General features: G+C 36.9%; 1 protein-coding gene across 1 annotated transcript; it reads left to right on the plus strand.

Moving 5' to 3' along the window:
* The first annotated feature begins 208 nt into the window (after nucleotides 1–208).
* Nucleotides 209–17316, plus strand: tmem62 (transmembrane protein 62). Its single transcript, XM_048192291.1, has 14 exons — nucleotides 209–585; nucleotides 3624–3735; nucleotides 3829–3966; nucleotides 7493–7538; nucleotides 7844–7985; nucleotides 8067–8191; nucleotides 9868–9990; nucleotides 10130–10285; nucleotides 11097–11256; nucleotides 12408–12521; nucleotides 12738–12822; nucleotides 12946–13041; nucleotides 14577–14695; nucleotides 16073–17316. Exons 1-14 carry the CDS (start codon nucleotides 409–411, stop codon nucleotides 16391–16393), a joined length of 1914 nt encoding a protein of 637 aa, XP_048048248.1. The 5' UTR covers nucleotides 209–408; the 3' UTR covers nucleotides 16394–17316.
* Nucleotides 17317–19545: the final 2229 nt, after the last annotated feature.

Genomic DNA, 19545 nt, shown 5'->3' on the forward strand with positions numbered 1-19545 from the left:
ACAAAAATATCTTCATTTGTATTCTGAAGATGAACGAAGGTCTTACGGGTGTGGAACGGCATGAGGGTGAGTAATAAATTACATTATTTTTATTTTTGGGTGAACTAACCCTTTAATGGGGTGAACTAACTTCCGGGCCGAGAAGTATCTTAGCTCCGCCCCCTCTGTCGCTATCTTCTTCCATCAATTTTATTTCTACGGATAGAATCCTGCCACCCGGAAGTTTCCCATGGATGATGTTGGCGATTACAGCGCGCTGATTTGTTCGTCCATTGCGCCTCAGTCTAGCGTTCACTGAACCGAGTGACCGAGGATGTGAGGCGGTCTGAATTCCCCATTAGGCTCCTCCAGCATGAAGCAGAAAAGCGCGTGAGCGGATCTCAGTGAAGGCAGTCTGATTTCGGCAGGATGCTCCGGCTGCTCGCGGCGCTGATGATTGTTGGGCTGCTGCTCGCGTGCTTCACTTCCTGGCTGTTTGACAGCTATGACACCGCCTGGCACCCGAAGCGCAGCTTCCATCAGTCCAAGAGGATCGGCCCACCGTATCCCAGCGGGCAGCTGCACAATATATTCTGGTTTGTGCAGGTAAGCAGAGGTTAATGAGAGGCCATAATAACAACAACGTGTCACTCTGTCATTAGGCTGTCAATGAGCGGATCATGTGATCGATTGAGGAATGGCTTTTATTTTGTGCTCTGCCATAATAATTTATTATTCTTTCAGAGAAATGTAAGCACGAAAAGGTCGGAATATTCTAGCAGGTAACATTTGCATGACATCAGAAGCAGATAGTAGCTGTATTGTGTACTCATATTTATGATCACGACTATAAATAATGTGTTATATGGTTTATAAGTGTTACAAAAATGAAAAGGATATTTTTTTAAGGACACATATCGCATAATTCCAGTGTAATCAATACTTTGATGTGGTATACTGATAATATAATTGATTATTATGCTAATGTTATTGTCATATGTAATCTCAGGTAAGTTAGGCCTACAACAAGTCTTCCCCTAATGGAAAATGTTTTTTTTTTTTTTATTATTATTATATTATATTATATTATACTGTATTATATTGGTCACACTTTACAATAAGGTCTCATTTGTTAACTTTAGTTAATGTATTAACTCACATGAACTAACAATACATTTGTTACAGTATTTATTAATCTTTGTTAACATTAGTTAAAAATCCAGTTGTTCATTGTTTGTTCATGTTAGTTCATTAATGTTAACAAACACAATGTTTGATTTTAATAATGTATTAGTAAATGTTGAAATTAATATTAACTAAGATTAATAATGCTGTTAATTCTTCGTTCACATTAACTAATGAAACCGTATTGTAAAGTGTTACCATTGTATATTATATTATATTATATTATATTATATTATATTGCATGCATTATATTTTACACTATTCAGTATTTTAATTGCAATAGAATGACACAATTTCAGTAAAAATATTTTCAGTAAAAATATGTTAAAGAATGCTGGGACACAAATTCAGCAAAAGTTATTTTAATAATATGTAATTTATTTTAGATTATAAAACGGTTAGTTCCTGTCCTTGATTCTGATTGGTCAATAGCTGTGTTTTATTCACGATAAAACACGGCTATGACCGCTTCACCCAACTGTGTATCATTACACAACACCCTTAGCAACCACTCTTAGCAACATAAACACTTTGTTCTCAAATGATATTGTTCATTGAAGCTTACTGTATTATGTAGAAGAGTATTGTGAGAAAGAGATCGAGTGAGCGAGTTTATTACCTGCATTCAGATTTAGCATTTTCCTTCAGGTCAGTCCTATGTTCATAATAAAATATCTGTTTAAATGTCCGCTGCGATATCTTGTCCTTTTAACAGTTAAGGGGTTTTCCCATGACTGACAGCGCTAGTCAAAGCATTTGTCAGTTGTGTCTTGTTCCGTGTTCACAACAATTCAGTCTTTTCAATGTAAATGTCTTCGCTACTGACCGACACATTCATTAAGACAGTCTTTGCCGCCATCTAATGGTGTAATAATGTAACTTCTGTTGCTGTTCATGGTCTGGGACTATTTTTTCTGACAGAAGGAAGGCTTTTAGTGAAACTTTACTTCATGAAAGTTGCATTGATACATATTTTTTGGCTTTAATATTTGTATTGTGTAGTAACTGTTTTATAAAAGCAATAAGGTACTCGAGGCTAGTGCTGTATCGTGAATAAGATTTATTTATTTATTTGACTTCTTCACGATACAGCACAGCCTCTCATACCTTATTGCTTACGTAAATTTGTTACTTGTATAACAATAATTATATATACAGTACAGTCCAAAAGTTTGTAACCACTAAGATTTTTAATGTTTTTAAAGTTTCGTCTGCTCACCAAGGCTACATTTATTTAATTAAAAATACATTAAAAAACAGTAATATTGTGAAATATTATTACAATAATATTATTAAAATAACTGTGTACTATTTAAATATATTTGACAAAGTAATTTATTCCTGTGATGCAAAGCTAAATTTTCAGCATCATTACTCCAGTCTTCAGTGTCACATGATCCTTCAGAAATCATTCTAATATGCTGATCTGCTGCTCAAGAAACATTTATGATTATTTTCAATGTTGAAAACAGTTGTGTACTTTTTTTTCAGGATTCCTTGATGAATAGAAAGTTCAAAAGAACAGCATTTATCTGAAATACAAAGCTTCTGTAGCATTATACACTACCGTTCAAAAGTTTGGGGTCAGTAAGAATTTTTATTTTTATTTTTTTGAAAAGAAATTAAAGAAATGAATACTTTTATTCAGCACGGATGCATTAAATCAATCAAAAGTGGCAGTAAAGACATTTATAATGTTACAAAAGATTAGATTTCAGATAAACACTGTTCTTTTGAACTTTCTATTCATCAAATAATCCTGAAAAAAAATATTGTACACAAATATTTTGTACAATTGTACACATTAAATGTTTCTTGAGCAGCAGATCAGCATATTAGAATGATTTCTGAAGGATCATGTGACACTGAAGACTGGAGTAATGATGCTGAAAATTCAGCTTTGCCATCACAGGAATAAATTACTTTGTGAAATATATTCAAATAGAAAACAGTTATTTTAAATTGTAATAATATTTCACAATATTACTGTTTTTACTGTATTTTTAATTAAATAAATGTAGCCTTGGTGAGCAGACGAAACTTCTTTTAAAAACATAAAAAATCTTAGTGGTTCCAAACTTTTGGACTGTACTGTATATATATATATATATATATATATATATATATATATATATATATAAAGAGAAAGAGAGAAACCATTTGGCATTTTTTATCTACTGTATGTATGACATCATGGAAACAAAAAGCATGTCACTCAGATGTGTATGTACAGTGTGGATAAAGCCCTTATGTTATAGTTCGGATGGTAAAACATGAAACCTTCAGCTGTGTACTGACTCGCACATAAGAGATGCCTCTTATAATATGCCAGTGACACTTGTTCTATAAATAGGCAAGTTTTATGTGTGAAATTTCCAATACGCACTGTTAACTACACACAGGCCTGCATGAAACCTCCTTTATAACTGATTTCCAACCATGCTGATTTCTCTGTGCAGGTGTCCGACATTCATATCAGCCGTTTCCATGATCCAAGGCGCATTCCAGACTTCGAAAGGTTCTGTAGTGACACTATTGATGTGATAAAACCTGATCTTGTGCTGGCCACAGGTGAGCTAAAATATGTTATTTATACACAGTCGAATTAGATTTTATATGCAACATAAACACAAAAACACACCTGTGTCTTTGACTATTTAACAGGGGACTTAACAGATGCAAAGACTGAGAGTAAAGTGGGCTCTCTTCAACATGAAGTGGAGTGGCAGGCCTACCACAACATCCTTAAAAGATCGCGAGTGCTGGAACGCACAAAATGGATTGACATTCGGGGAAACCATGGTGATTATTTTTTTTCCTTGATTTTTAAGGGATGAAGTTGCGAAAATAGCGATTGTATTCAAACAGGTTTACCTGAACACTTCAACCTGATTTATGATGTAACAACGTAACTATCTTAAAAGGTGGTGATTTTGTATGAATTTGTACGATTCACATCATACGATTTTTAGAGGAAACGTAAGCACGAAGGTCCACCCCTAAACATAACCTTCAGTGGGGTGCAAGCAGATCATACGAAAACATACAAATGAAATTTGAAAAAATGTAAAATAGTTACGAATTGCCATGAGATTGTGTTGAATACTCTGCCTGTCTGCAATAGGTCAGTAAAAAAGATAGTTCTGCACCCAAATCACGCGATTGGTTGAGCCAGTGTTGCTGTGTCGGGCTGGAGCATTTTTAGACGCATTTTTAGACGTTTTTGCGGATCCGTGTGAATGGGGATCATTTTTGTTGTGTGTACGTAAAAAAAACACAAAGGAAAAACTTTTCCATTTTTAGTACATTGTTGTCATGTAAACACCCTGAGATGTTTTGTCAACAAAAACTGAGCTTTTTGAAAACACTCTCTCTTTTGTGGATAAATTTGAAAACGCTGTTTTCGTGTTGTAGTGTGGACTGTTAAAACTGACTTATTTGAAAATGATGACGCATGTTTAGTCATGTGATGCACATTGTAGGGTGCCCCTTATATTCAAATTATCATTAGTCGACTAGAAGAGACTTAGTCGACCAAATATTTTATTAGTCAGTTAGTCGCAGAAAGAAAAAAAAAACTTGTGGCGAAGTCAAGCGTCAGATTGTTAACGGTGGGTCCTTTTGGTAATTAATATGTCGGGCAGGAAATCCAAATGTTCGCCTATCATTCATCGACCTCAAATATGGTAGCAACTTTACAAGGCTGCTAGCTCTAACGTTAACCTAGATAAATGTGTGCTATTATTAGCCGCATATCCAAGTGTTTGTGTAAAGTGTGGAGGCTAAAGTACTTAAAGTACTATAGCGCACTTACTGCAAGACATGGAGGCGCCGGCGCGATCACTTGCAGTTTTTTCTGATAACAGCTGATGACATATAAAATACTAATTTTTGGTCATACAGATAAGAGTAATACATCATTTGAAACTTTTATTTGTGTAAACTCACAATAACAACAAAACGCTGTGCCTTTGCAAAATAAATAAAACAACAGGAAAATCCCCAGAGTTAAATCAACTCTGCTCAGATTACATATGGTCCCTCTCTATATAGTGTTAAATTAAGTGATTAATTAAGTTATGATTGAGCATTAGTGATGAACACCTGCTGTTAACAAGCAGAAACACTGAAAAGAAACACAATAACTACAAATGACTTCCAGCCACAGCCTCAGATGAAATCAATTAAAGATAAAAGACATTAAATCTCTCAAGATCTGAATAAACAACCCCACAAACAGCATATTATCTCATTAACTTTAACTCTGCTTCAGTGTTATTTTAACTCTTTATAGAGAGGGACCATATGTTCTCTGAGCAGAGTTGATTTAACTCTAGGGATTTTGCTGTGTGCCGTCTCGGTCTCTGTAAACTTGAGTGCGTCAAAACAAAAACAAAAAAACACAAAACACCTAAACTCAGTGTATACTTGCCTCACAGACATGAGAAATCTATAGAAAGTTTGAAATGTCAAGCGATTGTCCACCAATTCAAATATTGTGGGTGAAGGTGACAAGTCAGCATCATCAACTTAATCTCTGCAGGTGAAAACACACAAAACATTATCAATAAATTATTACAATGTTTAGACAGTCTCCTTGCTGTTTTTTCACGACACATTCATAATCATTACTTTTGCCGGTACACTGTGGCAAGCTTGAGCTCTAATTAGGCAATGTGTTATATATAGGCAATTAAAGGCTCATTATTATGATTTATATGGCTTATTAATATACACATGTGATTAGTCGACTAATCGCTTAAATGAACGACTACTAGTCGAATAGAAAATCTTTAGTCGAGGACAGCCCTAGAATATTTTACCCATAGGTATCTATGGTTATATCGGCATTGTTGTGCCTGCTATTTACTTTCATAGTCTTGCTAAAGAAGAGAAATGTTCCTTTGTATAATCTTCATATTACATTCCTGATTTAGACCATACATGGAATGGCAATTTTGAGTCCGACCCGGATGCAACAGTGAGTGGTGGGATATTTTGCTAATAAAATGATCGTGCCAGAAGAATAGCATGAGAACTTTATTATGTCTGCTCTCTCTGTATCACCTCGTGAGCTTTTATTATGTTTTATGCTTGCACAGTAAGGTGATTTTAAGTGTTTTCAGATGTTTCAGTGTAGCTTTTGGAAAACGCTAGTGTGGATGGAGAGCGTTTTGAAACAAATCCAGATTAATGTAGATGTAGCTAAAGTGTTCCCACTCTATGAATGGAGCTTGCATACAGTTGCAAATCGCAGAAAGAAATATTCTAACATTACACACTTTAGCTTTGTTTTCTATTGTAAGTTGCATCCAGATTTCATCTAAGAAGTGTCTGAAGGTTTGGGTGGGTGATCTAAATAAAGATCAGAATTAAGTTTCCTCTTTGCACGTCACTGCTGGATCAGGGACAGTGATTGTCCAACTTTGTCCCAGTGTCTGTTGGCAATAAAACAATTAAAGCGAAGACAGCTGGACACTGTTGTGTCACACAAATGACTTGAAATGAAGCCCAGCTCTATTAAACAGGATATTGCTTGCTTGTTGTGACACAAGAACAAACTTCAGTGGATTAATAACAACTTTGCCATCATGTTGCTGTTTATCATTACTTCTCCAGTTTCCTATCTTGATTTAAAGGGACATTTAAGCCAAAAATGAAGCATTGTTTTCCAGGGTAATGGAAATGCAGCTACTGTCAGCTACTCCTCATTCCAAACCCATGTGACTTTTTATTTGTGTCTGTCATACACAAAAGGAGATATTTAGATGAATGTTCCTGCTGCACTTTTCCATACAACTGGTTGCCGATTCAGAATAAAGCTTCGAAAGGACAAAAATGTACCATAAAATACTCATACACTACATTCTAAAACTTCAGAAGCCATATGATAGCTTTGCGTGAGAAACACTGAAATTTAAGTCATCATTAAACTGTAAAAATTGTTTCGCCATAATGACATATTTCCCTCTATTCCTCTTTTTACAACTAACCAGTTGTGACATGTTAAGTTTCCAATGACAAGTCCACAGTAAAACAGAAAACACTATGCATACAGTATAAGTATATTATATATGTATAAGTATATTAATATTTGGCCACAAAGATGGCATCAGCTTTAGTGGAGGCTAATGAGCATCTCTAATGAACTCGCACAGTTCTCATATCCCCTATTCCCACTATCCCATTTCCCCACAGGTCCTGTAACTGGTGTTACATTACGAAAGCTCCCAGACATGTAATAAGAGCTCCATTATCAGTTATTTTGTCCCCACTCTTCTTCCGTTTCCAGGAAATCTTGACTAATATTCTCTTCTTGTCTCCTCAGATGCCTTTAATATTATTTCTCTGGAGAGCGTGAACAATTATTACAGGTCTGTACAAATATTACAAATGCAGAACATAATGGCTATAAAGCTACCAGAAGGTTGAGATATTAAAGTCGACATGTAAAAACCCTTTACTTTTTTAAGCCGCTTTTAATGGGTTTGTTGTGGAGAATATAACAGTGCATTTTTTTTCTCCCAAACATTGTCTTTCAGCAAAATATAATAACTTGCTTTAAATGGTAGTCAAGTCAGTATGGAGTGTAGACCATATGAAATGACTTCTCCAGTCAGACCAGTTAAACAAAATTGACTTGTCAACCGTTTTATTATCTCCATTCCTGAATACTTAGGAAGTACTCTGCCAATCAGAAAGTTGGATCCTTCCACTACATACACAGAACCCCGTTTGGGAACTACTCGTTCATTTGTGCCGATGCCACTCTGACCCCTGGACCCAAGCGGCCCTATAACTTCTTTGGGATTATCAATCAAGTAGGAGAGATGTGTTCATTTCAGCTTTGCTTATGTAATTGTGATGACAACTTTGGACTGAAATATGAATGTTCCCCATAGACTCAGATGGACATGTTGGCGACCTTTAGAGAGGAGAGCCTGAGCAGTAACAAGTCCATCTGGTTTGGACATTATACCACATCTACAGTCATCTCCCCCTTCCCAGGAATCCGAGAGCTCATGAGGTTTGGAGAAATCTCGCAGTCATCCAATTCGATTTTTTCCCCCCTACTGATATCTGGCACAGATCATATGTTGCTGTATGCTTATAAATAGCAAAAATGTTTGAGATATGTTTTTTTTTAACATAATTCGGGTATTTTTGCATAGCCAAAACTTTGATTAAATTTGATTAAAAGCATAAGGTTGTGAAATATAATTTACAGTTTACTGTAACTGTTTTAACATATTTAAAAAGTAATTTATTCCTGTGATTGTAATTTTCAGCAGCCTTTACTCCAGCCTTCATTGTCACAGAAATCATTCTTGCTGCTTAAGTAACATTTCTATTATTATCAATGTTGAAAACAGTTGTGCTGCTTAATACTTTTGTGTAAACCATGTTAAATCTTTTTTTAGGATTCTTTGATCAATTAAACTCTCAAAAGAACAGCATTTATTTGAGGTAGAAATCTTTTGAAACTATGTAAAAGTCTTTACTGTCACTGTCAATCAATTTAATGTGTCCTTGATGAATTAAAGCATTTATTTCTCCACACTTTTAAACACTAGTGTAGATTGATATAATTAAGTCTCTACGAATGATACTGAAAACACCAGAAAAACAACTGAAAATGAATATAGACTTTGTAAGTAGTAATAATACAAATGATTTCACATATGGGCCTCAAATCAAATTTTCTGTCTTTCATATATTTTATGTCACTAACTTGACAAACTTAGGTAAATCCAGTGATTACTTCATCTTAAAATTCACTCATTGTGTAAACTTATTTGTGATTATAAAAAAAAATCCTCTATGTTCCAAATTGGTAAAGTACATACAATTTTTGTGTGCGATATGACTCAGAAAGAGCCAGTGAACTGTGGCTGTGCCGTCTGGGGCTGTGACTAGATTTGGGCCACTTTTCAAATGTCATTCTAAATCTGATGTGTATTTGGTCATCTGAGCTACTGTAAACCCTAGTATATGATCCTGTAGTATGAATTCTGGTCTGAAAGCAACATTTGGCACTCAGGTGGTCAATGCATGGGAATATGCTGTATCAATAATGTTATATTCAGTGCCATTCTTCTCAAGCACTTGTGAGGAAAAATGAAAATTCTGTCATTAATTACTCATCCTCATGTCATCCCAAACCAGTAAGATGTTTGTTCATCTTCAGAAAACAAATTAAGATATTTTTAAATCAAATCTGAGATGTTTCTGAACCACACATAGGCAGCAACGTCACTGCATCTTTCAAGGCCGAGAAAGGTAGCAAAAACATCATTAAAATAGTCCATGTGACTAAAAGTTTGTGGATGCACACAAAATATTCTTGTCGCTTCATAACATTAAGGTTGAACCACTGTAGTCACATGGACGATGTCTTTACTACCTTTCTGGGCCTTGAAAGTGGTAATTAAATTGCTGTCTATGGAGGGGTCAGAGAGCTCTCTGATTTCATCAAAAATATCTTAATTTGTGTTCTGAAGATGAACAAAGGTCTTACGGGTGTGCAAAGACATGAAGGTGAGTAATTAATGACAGAATTTGAATTTTTTGGGTGAACTAACCCTTTAAGTGAACGCAAGCAGGTGGGTTGCAGGCTAATTGCAGCCTATAAGACCATTCATTTCAGTGCAAACACATCATATTCTACTAAATTTCGAATTTCATCTGTTGTGTTTTTTACAGTACAGCTGTAGCGTACTTGTGTGGGCACCTACATACACTAGGAGGCTTCATGCCAGTGCTGCACAGTCGACATCAAGGAGGCACGCTGGAGTTAGAGCTGGGAGACTGGATGGAGAACCGCAGGTAAGTTCACAAAGAACGAGGCCCACACTCAAGGGAATGCAAGAAGATGTAAATATAGCTGAGTTCAAGAACAACAGCTGATATATGAGGATGCCCTAACTCTTATAAAAAAGCATTCGGATGTTCTCCCTTGGTTCAGGTACAGGATATTGGCTTTCGACCATGACCTGCTTAGTTTCTCCGATTTGACGTTTGAGGACTGGCCAGCTGTGCTGATCACCAATCCCAAAGACGCACAGTACCTTCACCCAGGAGTGGAGCCTCTGGGTCGTATCCGCAGTTCCACGCACATCAGGTGTCTCTGTGTGTGTCCTCTTGAACCTTCAAGCGTTCGGATGTTGACTAAAGCTGCACGATTCTTGGTTTCAAATGGAGATCACGATTCTCCCACAATTCTAAACAAAATAACATGTCATTTACTAGAGGTTCTGACAAAATATAAATTGCTGCAGTCTATTTAAAATGTTTAGTGAATCTGAATCGGATTGAGTGAATGATTCAATGACTCACTCATAAATACTTCACTTGTATCATTACTGGATAAATCGGTTTTTGAACGAATCTCTTGAATGAATGATTCACTGACAAATACGTCTTTTAACAATCACTTGTCGCCATCTACTGGCGTAATGATGTAATTGATACAATCGTTATTTCAAGCACCAAGTTACTTTCAAAAGGTGAATCACTCTATTTTGATCGCTTAAATAGACATCAGTGTTTATATACGAACTATAAACTTTTATCCCAGTACTTCTGTGATAATATGAATATTTGTAACAAAGAAATAACACTGCTGTGTGGTTGAAAAGACTGTTTGTGAAGCTGTTTCATACCTACACTTGACAACAGCTCTCTCTGGCTCAGCGGCAACGCTTTTGATAGACACAGGCGAATCTTTGTTGTTTAGGAATGAGATCGCGTGGGTGTTTGAATCGAGATTGCGATCTTTTAACGATTAATCGTGCAGCTCTAATGTTGACGTATGAAGCATTATCGTCTTGCATCTAAACCTCACACTGTCTTGTCCTGTCATACCAAGAATGTCACATTTTGAAGTTGCACTTTGAATTGTTGCTCAATGTGCCATGTGTCGGGTTTTGTAGGGTCCTGGCTTTTTCTGAGTCTACGATCACAGCTGTGTATGTGAGTGTGGATGGAGTTTCACTGGGAAAAGCGGTCAGCGCAGGGGGTCCTCTATATGTGCTGCTCTGGGATCCAACGCTTTACGCTACTAGACTGCACACTATCAGAGTTAAAGTGGAGGTAGGTAATGATTAGGTAATCAACCCCTAGTATGAATCTTCCCTCAAATCATGTGACTTGTTGAGGAAAGGTGTGCTATTTTTTTTTTCTAAACAACTGGACAAACACAAAGCAACATGATTAAACCCACTCAGAACCTCAGTAATTGCATAGCAACGCCCTGGCAACCACCCAGAACATCATAGCATCCTCAAAGCAACATGCTTAAACCACTCAGAAACTTATCAGCTGCATAGTAACGCCCTGGCAACAAGCCAACAAGAACACCCTAGCAACTGCAAAGCAACATGCTTAAACCACTCATAACCTTAGCAACCATATAGCAATGCCCTGGCAACCAACATCAAATCAACAAGCTTAAACAACTCAACCTTAGCAACCACATAGCAACACCCTGGCAACCAACAAGAACACCTTAGCAACCACAAAACATGCTTAAACCACTCAAAATCTTAGCAACTGCATAGCAACACCCTGGCAACCAACAAGAATACCCTAGCAACCTCAAAGAAACATGCATAAACCAAATCAGAACACCCTAGCAACTGCAAAGCAACATGCTTAATCCACTCAAAACCTTAGCAACCACATAGCAACACTCTGGCAACCAACAAAAACACCTTAGCAACCTCAAAGCAACATGCTTAAACCACTCAGAACTTTAGCAACCACATAGCAACACACTGGAAACCAACAAGAACACCTTAGCAACATGCTTAAACCACTCAGAACCTTAGCAACTGCATAGCAACACCCTGGCAACCAACAAGAACACCCGAACAACCTCAAATCAACATGCATATACCACTCAGAACCTTATCAACCACATAGCAGTGCCCTGGCAACAACCCAGAACAACCTAACAACTGCAAAGCAACATGCTTACGCCACTCAGAACCTTAGCAACCATATAACAACACCCTGGCAACCAACAAGAAAACCCCTAGCAACATCAAACCACATGCAACCATATACATATATGTGTGTGTGTGTGTGTAAAAAATTAAATTAAATAATTTTATAAAAATGAGAATGTTTGAAATTTGCTATTTTGAAATTGTTTATATAAATGCAGAACTGGTTGTACTGTTATTTTAAGAAAATGGCCCAGTGTGGGCTTTTCTCACCTCTTCTCTGTCTTCCTGTTCCAGGACTCGGCAGGTCGCTCAAAAGTGCGAGAGCAGCAGTTCACACTGGAGGAGGACCTCACGCCCAGCTTTGGCTTCATGCAGTCCTTCATCCTCCTCACAGACCACTACATACTGGTAGGAAAATGCAACAAAGTCATTGTGTGATGCTGAAAAATTAGAATGAGTTTATTTCACTCTATATTTAAATGATCATAGATTTAATCATATTTTTATGATCGATTTTCATACTTTAAGTTTGCAAGTTTGGGTCTGGGACAAGAGTACAACAATAAAAGTTACTGTTAATGAATATTAAATGCGTCTCAATGACCGTGTGTGTGTTTCCCACAGGCACGGATTGCCTTTGTGGCAATAGTCTTACTAAACCTTGGTGGGCTTGTACTCTTCAGATTTATGCCTGTATCTTCAATGAGAGGTATTTCAGTTGCTTTAACATATAACAAGTCTTCTGTCCTGCCATTATAACCAAATATAAATGGTCTTTGTAGTGCCAAAGCATAATTGACATTTCTCACTATATACTCTTCTAATTTATCAGGGCTGTCTTCTCAAGCGCTGATGCCCCTGCATCTTGTCAGTAAGAGCAATGTGTTCTTCTACTCTCTGCTGCTGTTCAACCTGTGTACAGCATTAGGTAAGTCATTGCCTGACACCACTTTAACAGTTTTTCAAATGGATGGAACATAATGACTTAAACTACCGCTGTAGAAGGCCTGTGATCATTATTATACAGAAAGAGAGTATTTTTTCCATTCAACCATTCTTCGGAGAGAATGAATTGTAGATAATGACATAATTATTATATTTTTAGATAACTGCCTCTTAGTTTTATAAATGCCTATAACCAACCCTTGACCTTGGGCTGCATAATTAATAAAAATCTAATAAAATTGTGCCGATTACAGCATTCCATTCAGGTCAACTCCTGTTTCAGCAAAATATTCATATATACATTTTGTTTTTTTATTGTTTTTTTTTTATGTGGTTGAGCATTGTAATCAATAACAGACATATTGTCTTCAACATTATTCAACACTAAAGAAAAATGAAGGAAAAAAACTATATACAAACATTGGCACATTAATATCATGACATGATGGATGTTAAGCCAGTTTACACAGAAAATAGACGATTTGGATCATATTTCTTTAGAAACCCTTTAAAGGGATTCCATACTTTGAAAATATTTCTAGGTTTTCCTTTAACAATATGTCCAGAGCCAAACAATAAGGCAATTCCTGTAAACATTGTTTAAAATTAGGGCTTGCAAAATCAATAGGAGAATGCTGTAAATTTTCTTAAGTTAAATTGAAATCTATACGGGTCATTTTTGAGCCAAAACATAACAGGTGGCTTTTTTTTTAATAGTTCACATGGGATTGTTCACTCAAAAAAGAAAATTCTGTCATCATTTAATCATCCTTTCTTCACTGTTTCTTCTGTGGAACACAACAATAGATGTTTGTGCTTGTTTTTCAAGTCAGTAGAGTCCAAAAAACCTGTTGTATGGACACAAAACAAACAAAAAAAATAAACACAAAGGTGTTTTTCTTCAAAAAATATGTTTTTGTGTGTTTGGAAGTACATGAGGGTGAATAAATGAAGACAGAATTTTCATTTTGGGGCGAACTATTCTTTAGAATTCAAATTTCCTTATTTACTCACCCCCATGTCATCCTAGATGTTTGTGTCTTTCTTTCTTCAGTCGAAAAGAAATGAAGGTTTTTGAGGAAAACATTCCATGATTTTTCTCTATATAGTGGACTTCAACAGTTACCAACAGGTTGAAGGTCCAAGTTCTCTATATGGAGAAAAATCCTGGAATGTTTTCCTCAAAAACCTTCATTTCTTTTCAACTGAAGAAAGAAAGACATGAACATCTTGACATGGGTGTGAGTAAATTATCAGAAAATTTTAATTCTGAAGTGAACTAATCCTTTAAGCAGTCAGATGTTTTTTAGGTGTAACTTTTTTGTGAATACTGAAGAAACATCACCTGACACTCAAAAAGAAGCGACCCGAAATGAATAATCATGATTACAATATCAAGTAGCCCTACCTGTTTTGCTAAAGAGCTCAATGAAGATGTCTCAGGATGAACTCAGTCACAGCATGTCCTTGCAATAACTGTGAAGAAGGAACATTGCTCTTTGTCTGCTGGTTTTTCAGGTCCATGGTTCATCGGGGAAGTCATTGATGGACACAATGGAGCCTGCTTTGCTTTTGGTGTGTTTGTGGATGGGCATTTCCTTGAAGGCAGTCTGACATATGTTGTGGGAGTCATACAGGTAATTCAGGATTTAGGGTTGGGAACCAAGAACCTGTTCTTATCCAGAACTGGTTCTGTTTATTGAAAAATACCAGAATCATATGAAATGAAAAATGTACCCTAGATGCCCAAAAATGCACATCCATACATTATAAAAGTAATCCACACTACTCCAGGGGGGTTAATAAAGGCCTTCTGAAGTGAAGCGATGCATTTTTGTATGAATAATATCCATATTTATAACTTTAAAATCTAAAATAATTGGCTACCGGTAATGGCTGTATGCGAGTAGTTCCAGTGGAAGTGTACCCCTGACCCGATGCATGACGTATTGACAAACGCAAAAGCACAGAGGATAGAGCAAAACATTATGGGAGGCTCGCCAGCCAGACGGGATATAAACTTTGACAGCTGAAGACCCAAGTTTGGTTTGAAGACGAAAAATGTACCAAGCACAATGTTCGCTCACCATTCCTGATTTCTAACACACACACACTCACAACGTTCACCCGGTCTTTTGGCTGTCAGAGCAGAAATGAAAGCTGATGCTCTCCATATGTTTTTTTGTTGTCTCCGGTCGCGTTCATATGTAAATTGCGCAAGCTTATTTTGTCCATTAGATTGAAAAATCTATAAAAGCCCATACATTTGCCCACCCATAGACCCTCCCCTCGAAGAAATTAGGACAGCGGTGGATGAAAGTGGACAGAAATTTTTTTTGTAACCTTGGCCAGATCTGTGCCTTGCCACAATTCTGTCTCTGAGCTCTTCAGGCAGTTCCTTTGACCTCATGATTCTCATTTGCTCTGACATGCACTGTGAGCTGTAAGGTCTTATATAGACAGGTGTGTGGCTTTCCTAATCAAGTCCAATCAGTATAATCAAACACAGCTGGACTCAAATGAAGGTGTAGAACCATCTCAAGGATGATCAGAAGAAATGGACAGCACCTGAGTTAAATATATGAGTGTCACAGCAAAGGGTCTGAATACTTAGGACCATGTGATATTTCAGTTTTTCTTTTTTAATAAATCTGCAAAAATGTCGACAATTCTGTGTTTTTCTGTCAATATGGGGTGCTGTGTGTACATTAATGAGGAAAGACTTAACTTAAATGATTTTAGCAAATGGCTGCAATATAACAAAGAGTGAAAAATTTAAAGGGGTCTGAATACTTTCCGTACCCACTGTATATACCAGGGGTAAGAGACTAGGAACTGTTCTCATGCATTCTGTCATTTATTTTTTAACACAATATATAATAGTCCTCACACACATATGCTTAACTCTCAGTATGACAAAACGTTTGTTTTCCTAACCCCAACCAGAAAATTTAGTTAAATTCCCAACCCTAACTGTAATGCGTGAGTCATAACACTCCGTCTGTCATCCACAGGTGCTTTTCTTCAATATGCCTCTCACTTATTACCTCTGCTGGAGTCTTCACCACAGGTGTCGTGGCACCAACTTCCGCTCACAGTTCTGCCGGCCGGGCTGCCGATGGAGGACTCTGGCGATGCACTTGGGCATGCTGGTCCTCATGATCTGGCAAGCCTATTCTTGCTACTTCCTGCTGGAGACCTACGGGCCACTGGCCTTCTTCCTGTCTCCCGTACGCACCTGGGCCTTTCTCATGGGCCTGCTGTTGGTGTACAGGGCATGGTGGGGAACACCTCCTCGTTTCTCCGATGGCAGCAAAACCAACCGGCCATTGTGATGGTGACCGTTTAAGAGAGGCCTTCACCTGTATCGTTGTTTTGTGCCAAGCTCTTCCCTCCTTTCGCCGCTGTATTCATGGTCATCAAAATGCCAATCATTTCCATTACAGGTTAGCATAGCGAAAATAGTCAACAAATCCTTTGTATTGAGCGATGATGGCATCACACATGGATGACGGAGCCGTTTAAACCCTTTGACACTGGTAGCTTTTATAGCCAGTTCCCACCATTGTGAACCCAAGCAGTGTCCTAACAGATGTGTGTGGTTGAGCATACTAATTACTTTGATAAACTGCACATTATGTACTTGTCAAATTATGTTTGTTTTTATGTGTGAGGAGCAATCAAGAAAGGAATACGACTGCCTGATATTCTTATCTGCATGAAACTGCCACTTCACTGAGAGGTCATTCAACAAGGATCCTCCCAAATGGTTTTTAAAGCATATAAAACACACTGTAAAGAGGGGATGGTATCTATTTCTAAAACATTCTTACGCTAGTACACAATAATATGTAAAGGATAATTTAAGGGATGAAGCTGGTCATTGTCGCAAATTAACTTTGTTCCAGACAGAATCATATATTGAAAATAATTTCATAAGAAGCCAAAGCATCAAGCTTTGCACGTCACACCAAGCAACAAACAGATTGGAGCTGTGTGTGTGTGAGCGTAATCAGCCAATCAGATTAGACAATCCGAACTATAATGATCAGCTGACTGCACATTATCCCCACTTATTACATGACTTCTTAGCATAATAAAATTTGGGTATTTTGTTAAGAAAAAACTGTACTGTGATACAAGGGACATGAAATTGCCAGTGACAATGTTAAATTGTATAGTTTAGTGGTTATTATACAAAAATATTTAATGTAAAATGCCAACATTGACCAGAATTTGTCAGAATTAAAGGATTAGTTCACCCAAAAAATGAACAAAAAACCTTTATGTTGTTCCAAACCTGTAAAAGGTCCGTTCACACCAAGAACGATAACGATATTTGCGTCCACACCATCGAACGATAACGGTGTAAGCTCACGCGCTGCGGTTTCAAATTGTATACGTTTTTTGCTGTTCTTGTTGCATTTACCCAGCAGATGTCCTCAGCATACTATGTTTGAGTGAATAGCTAGTGTAACGATCTAATCTAACAGTGAATTTAGCTGACGAAGTCAATATAGTGGAATAAAAACTACTTTTTCACTGCAACTTTAAAGGAAGCAAGACAATGTTGTCGAAACTAGCGCTGGATACCTGAGGTAATTTTATGTTACACTAGCCTGGCATAATGATCTCATCGTTAATACTTCTCACCATTTATTCCGAGGGTATGACCGATTGTTTTCCATATCAAATTTCTTTAACGTATCCTTGAAAAGGGGGTTTGACTTGTCAAACCTCAGTGATTAAAGGTGCAATATGTAAGATTTTTGCAGTAAAATATCCAAAAACCACTAGGCCAGTGTTATATATTTTGTTCACTACAATATCCCAAATGTTTCCAACTATTTGTAAATCGTGAGAAAATTGCAATTTTACCCAAGGCTCTGGGACGTGTGAGTCGTAGCCTGTCAGTTGCGTCATACCCGCGTTACCCTCGGTTTCCGGTTTTATTTTGTAGAAACCATGGAAACACCAAAGACGCTTTAATATTTACATGTTTTAATAGACAAGGGAACAACTGTTTAGATATATTTATAGACAGAAAACTAATTATTGTTATATAGCTCAACATGTTTAGTCTTATTTTTTAAATCTAATATTCTTGATTTTTTTTTTTTTTTGTGAGTAACGTTACCATGCTTTACCACGCCTCAGAGAAAAAACACTATTTTGTGAAGACATGGCATAATCAGATGCAGCTTTATTTTTAGTAACAGTAATACAGCATTTTCTCCATCATACAATACGTTTTAAAATTAATTGCATGCCATTTATCCAACCAAGCCATCCAACATTTAATATGATATTCTAAAATCGATCTATCTTACAGCAGTGTGTCTCAAACAAGTGTCTCACAGCAGCCGCCGAGTGAACGGACAGAGTAACGTTATAACATCATTTTCAACACTCTCAAATGTATCTAATATGATAAACAGAGCTGCGTTACCTCATACTCATGACCGGAAAAGCGGAAGTAGCGTCGTCGACTGTGTCATAATAAAAGTCCCGCTGCTTGTGAGGCGTGTCGCGCTCGTCTCTCATTAGCAATCGCTCCAGCGGCCTCGTTCAGCTCCCGCAACACTCGATCCTGCTCTGCTTCATACTACAGTAACATTAATAATCACATCCATGAACATGATTTCTTCCCGAGTCCTGTTTCGATTATTTTCCCTGGCTGTGATGTAAAGACCACATGTCCCAAGATTCCGCGCTTAAACTTGGCATCATCATGTTTTGACATCTACGTTTTAGAACTACATCTTTATCGTTATGTTTATAGTTATCGTTCTTGGTGTGAATGGTAGACTTTTGTTTATCTTCAAAACACAATGAAGATGTATTTACAGAAGCTCAACAGTACTTAAAGTGCAAGAGCAAACCTCATTGGTTCTCACGTGTCAATCTATCAAGTTTGAACTTCCGTTGTCCATATTGTTAGCTGATCAATGTTTATATGTGAATAAAAGCCTAAATTACATCTTTTCATATTAAACAATGGACTTTCAATGAAGTGACAGTCAGCAATCATTACAAATATTTTCATTTGCGTTTCAAAGATGAAAGTCTTACGGGTTTGGCACGAATAATTGATGACAGAATTTTAATTTCTGAGTAAACTAACCTTTTAAGTATTTTGCAGAGCTGTGTAATAAGTTATAGTATGGAACACAAAGTAAACCTCTTCCCTGCCAAAGTTTTATTCACCCTCTTACAGTGTAAGAACTAGGTTTTGAACTACAATTCACCTATTAGACATATTCAAATGCATATTCCAAAAACAACTACTCTCAAAAGGAAGAAACCACTATATTTATATAAATGAGCATGAATGTAGAACGTTTTTGTTGCACAATGGTTCATAGTCAGAGTTAATACACTAAATAATGGCCACTTAATAGTACACATCTAAACTGAAAATGCTGGCCTGCTCAAGGGTACATCCCTGTAGCATCTAGAATAAAACACATGGAAACAATCAAACGTG

The sequence above is a fragment of the Megalobrama amblycephala genome, linkage group LG5 (assembly GCF_018812025.1).
Source record: "Megalobrama amblycephala isolate DHTTF-2021 linkage group LG5, ASM1881202v1, whole genome shotgun sequence".
In the NCBI taxonomy this organism is placed as follows: Eukaryota; Metazoa; Chordata; class Actinopteri; order Cypriniformes; family Xenocyprididae; genus Megalobrama; species Megalobrama amblycephala.

Coding starts and splice junctions, on each gene's coding strand:
- tmem62 (XM_048192291.1), top strand. CDS start 409: ATGCTCCGGCTGCTCGCGGCGCTGATGATTGTTGGGCTGCTGCTCGCG. Junction 3,736..3,828: donor TGATCTTGTGCTGGCCACAG/GTGAGCTAAAAT, acceptor ACTATTTAACAG/GGGACTTAACAGATGCAAAG. Junction 9,991..10,129: donor GACTGGATGGAGAACCGCAG/GTAAGTTCACAA, acceptor CCCTTGGTTCAG/GTACAGGATATTGGCTTTCG.